The sequence below is a fragment of the Dermacentor albipictus genome, unplaced genomic scaffold (genome assembly GCF_038994185.2).
Source record: "Dermacentor albipictus isolate Rhodes 1998 colony unplaced genomic scaffold, USDA_Dalb.pri_finalv2 scaffold_38, whole genome shotgun sequence".
Classification (NCBI taxonomy): domain Eukaryota; kingdom Metazoa; phylum Arthropoda; class Arachnida; order Ixodida; family Ixodidae; genus Dermacentor; species Dermacentor albipictus.
In genome coordinates, this window is record NW_027225592.1 from 1,875,637 (window position 1) to 1,882,243 (window position 6,607).

The 6,607-nt window shown below is 43.7% G+C and overlaps 1 protein-coding gene and 1 long non-coding RNA gene across 2 annotated transcripts; one reads left to right on the plus strand and one right to left on the minus strand.

The window, feature by feature from the left end:
* Positions 1-399: 399 nt before the first annotated feature.
* On the minus strand, positions 400-1,272 carry LOC135916918 (uncharacterized). Its single transcript, XR_011510078.1, has 2 exons — positions 846-1,272; positions 400-781 (listed from the first exon to the last, which is right to left on the minus strand). It is a non-coding gene; the product is annotated as an uncharacterized lncRNA (long non-coding RNA).
* A 2,192-nt stretch (positions 1,273-3,464) lies between these two features.
* On the plus strand, positions 3,465-6,152 carry LOC135916930 (putative nuclease HARBI1). Its single transcript, XM_070529960.1, has 3 exons — positions 3,465-4,058; positions 4,717-4,995; positions 6,099-6,152. The coding sequence occupies exons 1-3, from the start codon at positions 3,465-3,467 to the stop codon at positions 6,150-6,152; spliced, it is 927 nt and encodes a 308-aa protein (XP_070386061.1).
* Positions 6,153-6,607: the final 455 nt, after the last annotated feature.

A 6,607-nucleotide genomic window follows, 5' to 3' on the forward strand; every position in this document is an offset into this window, starting at 1 on the left:
GATCATAGCCTCCTTTATTTTTGAAAAATAGAGGAGGCTATGGACCGATTGACCAGTTCAAGTTGTCAACTTGTCAGTAACTGTCGTAGGAATCACTGTAATAAACATAATTCCACGATCGGATTGTTTACTTTCATTTTTTGTTGTAACACTGAGGACTACATAGAACTTTATTTTGTATATGTGAGAGAAGTATGTGGATATCACGAGCTTAAGCCAATGTGCGATACACAGACAAAGCAGCTGCTACAACATGAACTGCATTGAGGGCCACACAACACATACGTAATTAAAGGTGCAAAATATAGGGGGAAGCTTCAAAATACGCTCTGTAGCACTGCAAAGTATAACATATATTGTATGTGTACAATAAATGTTCAAAAATACAATGCATCAATGTACCATTTGCCTTCAAGTTTATTATGAAGTTCAAGTTTACTGAAGTTTATTATGAGCATATGTACAACAGGGATCAACTAACACACCCGCAGTCGAGGTGGCTGTTCGAGGTGTGCTGGCTGCCTCAGTGTAAGAAAAAGAAATTGGGTAAATGTCGACACCAGTGCCACTGCTTCTTGCCTCTGACCTGCACGTGCCTCTGCGGCATCTTTGTGCACAAGTGTGCTGGCGTGGTGAGGCGTAGGAGTCATCCGAGAGAAAGAGTATTGTTTACATGGAGGAGTGGCTGTTCACATTGCCTGTCACTTTCCCTCAAATGTTTCCTTGGCGACTAGGGTGACACACCCGCAGTCAAGGTGGCTGTTCGAGGTGTGCTGGCTGCCTAAACGAAATAAAAAGAAATTAGATGAATGTCGATACCAGTGCTATTGCTTATTGCCTCTTACCTGCATTTGCCTCCACGGCCTCTTGGTTTGCGGAGTCTGTATGAGGGAGCTGCTGTGGCTAGGCGTAGGCATTGTCTAAGCAAAAAGAAAAGGCCATTTAAATGGGGAATTATGGAAATAAATGCAGTTATGTCTGCTTCTTGCACGCTTCTTGCCTAAAAGAGCACTTTGACTGCTTCTGCTTTTTACCTGCAGGTGTTGTTGCGAGATCCTTAGTATGGCTGCGTGCAGCATTGTAACACTTGGTGGAGGCATTTGAAGTGGTAGCCAAAAATATAAAGAATCATCCTTGTCTGCACGAATGCTTTCAATTTCTAAATGCAGTGGTAACTATCACTATTGGTGCAAGGCCCCCCCACATCTATGCGGCAAGTGCCATAGCTCGAAACTGAATTGTTCCTTTATGTTTCACAAGGCATCTGATATGTCCACATTAGATGTGATGCGTTTGTTTTTATTTATCCCAGTGGGGAGAGAGCATCATTAAATGGCTGAAGTACTATAGCGCCAAACAGACGACACAAGAAGAGACACGGACGAGCGCTTATGTCCGTGTCTCTTCTTCTTGTGTCGTCTGTTTGGCGCTATAGTACTTCAGTAATATGCACCAACTAGCCCAACAAAAAGTTCTGCTGAAATATCATTAAATGTTTTGTTTATTTTTGCGTGTCTTGTTTTTTGGTTTATTTCTGAATTTATCATGATGCTAAAGTGACTTATGTAATGGCAATCAGCTTTTGTTTTGCAGAAAAACAATGCATTTCCTGACCCATTCTTTGGCATCCCCTCACTCGCATAATTTTGCAGAGTATTCTACCTATATTGACTTGCTTGACCTCCACTAAAGGGTCTTGCATTTTTAAATACGACTCTTTCCTTAAAATAATTCGACACTTCTCATAATTTCTGTACCTTGGGCTTCTGATACTCTGCATTCACTATTTTTGCTTGTTTCTGACTAGAAATGTCTTCTTTAATTTAGAGCTTACATTTTACCTTTGGAACACACGGAAGGGCTCGCCATTGCATATCTGCATAAAAGGGAAACATGTTTCATTAAACATTTGCAAAATCCCATTGAAGATTGATGAATGCAGCTTGCAGTGTGACATGACTGAATGAGCCATAAAAGTAACTCATCTCACTTGGTAAATGAAAGCACATATTAGTGTGATGCACAAGATACGTTACACTAACGTGGTGGGTTCTCTTGCTTATAAAGCAAAATAATCGGTGCGCGAGAAAAAAATTATTTTTGCATAACCCTTGTACACACTGACTTAAGGAAAATGAGCTGGAGCTGTCCACATGATGTACTTATTTTACCTGCGAGTATGGTCAACAAAAATGTGTCCCAGCTGCTTAGTGGTATTCCGGATTATGTCAGTATTGCATATGTGCCTGTTGTCGAAAATAATTGAATTTTGAAAGTGCTCGCAGGGATCTGATGTGCATATCTGCAGTTTATGGGTACATGTAAAAGACTCAGCATCAAGTGCAAGTGAACGGTCCCACAGGCCCGGAGTCGATCATGCAAATAGATTCGCTGCACAAATTTGTGACCAGAAAAGATATGCTACATGAAATGGCATACAAGGAAGTGTTGAAAATATTGCACAGTTAATAAAACGCCTAAGCTATTAATATGTGGCTTGATGCACTCGTTATGCAAAACGGAGGTGAGGCGTGCAGACAGGAAACAAGAGTAGAGTATTTACAAGCAAACAACACGCGCGCCGCCCACTTCTCTACTCTTGTGTCCTGTCTGCACGCCTCACCTCTGTTTTGCATAATGAATCCTTACGAACTAGCTCAGCTTTCTGTCGTTCTAAGTCTCGATGCACTCTATTTCGTCCGCATTAGGCACTCGCCTCTTGATTACTTCGTGGCACAGAGATACTCGGTCATCAGGCTGTTTTTCTGCTGTGGCCTTTGTAGAAGCATGATTGTTCAAAGTGCAACAATTAAACAGATTCGAGTTGCTTGTGGCTTCGCCAGTACAATTCCGGTGCGCTGGTCCGCCTGTCCAGCAATTTCCTACTGAAGGGAAACCTGCAAATAAAAACACCGCTCCGCATGCAGAAAAATGCTCTACTGTGACGCTTCTCGAACGATTGTGATGTACCACAAGAGCTGCCTACTCGCGTGATATTCTCAACAAGGAGATAAATTCGTTTACTTACATGTGAAGGTATATGCCAGACCACTTCGGGGCTTCGGTGGCACATAAGGCACGAGTGTGTAGCGTCCGATGTCGACGCGCGATCGCATGTCAAACGAAACTACTACGCATCCAAAAAACAGATTCGAAACCGAAATTCGCGTCATCCTTTATTGCATGAATGCGTACATCGTGATTTACATAAGTCACGGACTTAGCGATCGCTTTCTGTAAACTTAATATTAACGTACCACCTTCATAAAGCCATCAGGTATGCGTTTTTAGGTGACAAAGCATAAGGTGACCTGTACTTATTCTCAGATCTTTCAATAGTAATTGCGCTGGCACATTGACCAGTAGCAACAGGTCGGCGCCCTAGAGGTTCCCACTTTTCCGGCCCAGCTTTTCCTCTAGAGTTGTTCTACTAACTCTATGGCCGCGGCCAGTTGCAAAAAAAAATGGCGGTTTGTGGCTCGTTCATTGACAGCAATGTTGAAAATTTTGTGGAATTCGCGCTACGAGCCACTGACTTCGTGTACGGTGAGGTGTACCGCTATCCGTCACCTTCAGCGAGAAACCTGAGAGATCGGTTGAACCCTCTAGAACTGTACAGCGATGACGAATTTCGGTCTAGATATCGCTTCTCCAAGCAGTCTATTGTGCTGCTACTGAAAGAGCTCCGGCTCAACAGAAATCATGATAAAAGAGGTGAGCCTCTTCCACCTGTGTTGAAGCTCCTCATCACACTCCGATTCTACTCAACCGGCGCGATGCAGACTGTTGTTGGTGACCTCGTCAACGTATCGCAGCCATCCGTGAGCAGGAGCATCTGGGAGGCGACGCAAGCAATCTGCGTGGAACTGTTCCGCAAGTGCGTGTGCCTACCAACAAGTGCAGAAGCGAAGTCCGTCAAGAGAAGGTTTTACAATATCGCTGGCTTTCCGGGCGTCACTGGCTGCATCGACTGCACCCACGTGCAAATCATCAGTCCAGGAGGAGACAACGCAGAAGTCTACCGGAACCGAAAAGGCGTGTTTTGGATAAATGTGCAGGTAAGTTGTGGGCGTTTTATTTTTTACTTGTTTTCAAGGAATACCTCGTTGATTGATGCCCGCGAACTTCTGCGCGTTAGTGACATGTCGAGGTAGCTAAAATATTGCACGATGAGTAGCTGTGCGTACCGTGTATTTCACAAGTTTAATTAGGCGATATAATACGTTTTTCTGGGTAAGTTGATCCAGACAACAAGAAACACTGCAGACAAGTCTGTCCCGTGTATTAATTTCCTGTCGTGCAATCGTGTCATTTCAACGTGTAAACTGTTTATAGCTCAAGTGCTGCATGTCATCATCATGAGAAGGAAATTTACAGAATAAAATTGGGTTTGAGTGCATACGGCCGACACTGACAAATCCTGACTGGGACGGTAGAAAACTAGGTGAGGTGATGAAGTTAGGAATTTTTTTTGTAGGCATAACTTGGAGTCAGCTAGCGCAAGACACGGGTAATTTGAAATCGCAGGGAGAGGCGTTCGTCCTGTGAGGGGGGGGGGGGGGGGGGGAAGGCGGAGGGCGGAGGAAGTGGACATAAACACAGGTTGATGATGATGAATGCATGTCACTAACGTTTTCTTCATTCTGTGTTGAATTTTTATTGTGGGCAGAGGTATGCAGTTTTCTAAAATCACATTTTTTTTGTTTGCTGTTCCAGGCTGTGACAGGACCCGAGCTTCAGTTCTTTGACATTGTTGCAGGTTGGCCTGGTTCTGTTCACGACAGCCGAATTTTTGAAAACAGTCGTGTAATGACGTCATACGAGCAGGGAACTGTGTCTGGCATGCTTCTGGGAGACCAGGGATACGCTTGCCTGCCGTACCACATGCCACCCCTGAAATACCCCCAGACAGCTGCAGAAAAAAGGCAGGATGCATATTTAAATTCATCAGCTCCATTGATTCTGTGCAGTTTGGCGGTGTACATGTACCTTATGGTGAGTGCGATAGATAACATGCACCACTTGAATTAAAGGATATAAAGTTAAAGAAAGTGCCTTGTGCACGAAACAGTGCAGCTGGAAAGTGTACCTTTTGTTACATGTTGCTCAAGAGTTGCCATGCACTTTATGTATTGCCATAACGCACTACTTAACATCTAGTTTTGATGGGAAGGTATGTCGGATGTGTGTATACAAAAAAATTCGAATAATTAAGTTCATCTGATACCTGACAGGCTGACTGATTTCTTTTGACTAATTCTGCTGTAACTTTGTACTTTTGTGCAGATACAACAAGAGCCAAATTAAAACGAGAAACTCTGTAGAGAGAGCATTTGGAGTTTGGAAGAGGCGGTTTGGCTGCCTGAAGACAAAACTGCAGACAAAAAAGGAGAGGACATGTGCAATAATAACAGCATGTGCATCACTTCATAACGCGGCGTCTCTATTGGGTGATTTCTGGTTGAATGGAAATGAAGAAGAGGATGCAAGTGAACCAGGACCTGCACCAGCTGACACTCCTCGTGGCAACCAGCTGCGAAGGCGGCTCATTGAGAGACGCTTTTCGAGCACTCCAGCTCACCAGACTGGGACGTAGACGGAGAAAACGACAGACCATTATTACTTCATGGCACCACTGGTGTGTTAGGACATCTAAACATTCGTCTTATGTGTATGCCTTGTTTCCTATCTGTAATTACAAAGTACGGCACTCAGATGTTAAAATACCGGTTACCTACGCTGCTTAACAATTCAGAGTTTCAAATATAACACAATGCCACACCTAATAGTCTGCTTTGCTTTACTGTGACGTTCTAATTATCGGTGCTCTTTGCTTTCGCAATAGAGTATGTAATCTCATGCAGTATTCATGTACTCATGTGACCCTGTCGTGTGTTCAAGCGTATTTCTTTCTTATCTTATTATTTGTTTCTACACAATAATTTGTTGTTATGCTTCTTTTACTAGTATTTATGACAATAGCAGCTGATTTAAGACCGCAAATGCACACACACCTGACTTCTGTACACTGTTCGGTTTATTTATGTAGGCGTGCTGTATTTGTTTTGCGCCTTGTCTGCCAATATTCGGGGGTGCAGACCTCGTCAAGCCTGATGAATGGCTTTTTGTCTGTACCCACCAAGTGTCTTTGATACTGAAATAAAATGATTGATTGATTGATTTAGTAATGGCTCCAATGGAACATTACGCTAAAAACTGTTACAACTTGTTTATTGAGAGTTACTCTTTGCCTCATCACCAGCCAGTTGCTTGGCAAGAACTTCTGCTCTCATTGAGGAGACCTTCAGTTTAGCCCTCAGAAGACGCAACTGAATCCTGTGCAAAAAACTTCTTTTCTTCTCCTCGTCAGCATATTGCAGTCTTTTCCATCCATGTTCCTCTTCCATCATTCTCATTCTGGCTTTGTGCTCTGTGGCTCTTTGGCATCTTTCATCCTGCAACGCTTGCAGCCGGGATTCCAGTTCAGTGGATAGCGTCTGCTGCAAAAGTGCACGCCGGCTAACCGCTGTTTCTTGAGATGCTGACTGGGTTGTAGCGCTTTGAGTCTGCTGAGAGGCTTGCTGTCTGCATTGCGCAGGCTCAGATG

Coding starts and splice junctions, on each gene's coding strand:
- LOC135916930 (XM_070529960.1), top strand. CDS start 3,465: ATGGCGGTTTGTGGCTCGTTCATTGACAGCAATGTTGAAAATTTTGTG. Junction 4,059..4,716: donor TGTTTTGGATAAATGTGCAG/GTAAGTTGTGGG, acceptor TTGCTGTTCCAG/GCTGTGACAGGACCCGAGCT. Junction 4,996..6,098: donor CGGTGTACATGTACCTTATG/GTGAGTGCGATA, acceptor TCGGGGGTGCAG/ACCTCGTCAAGCCTGATGAA.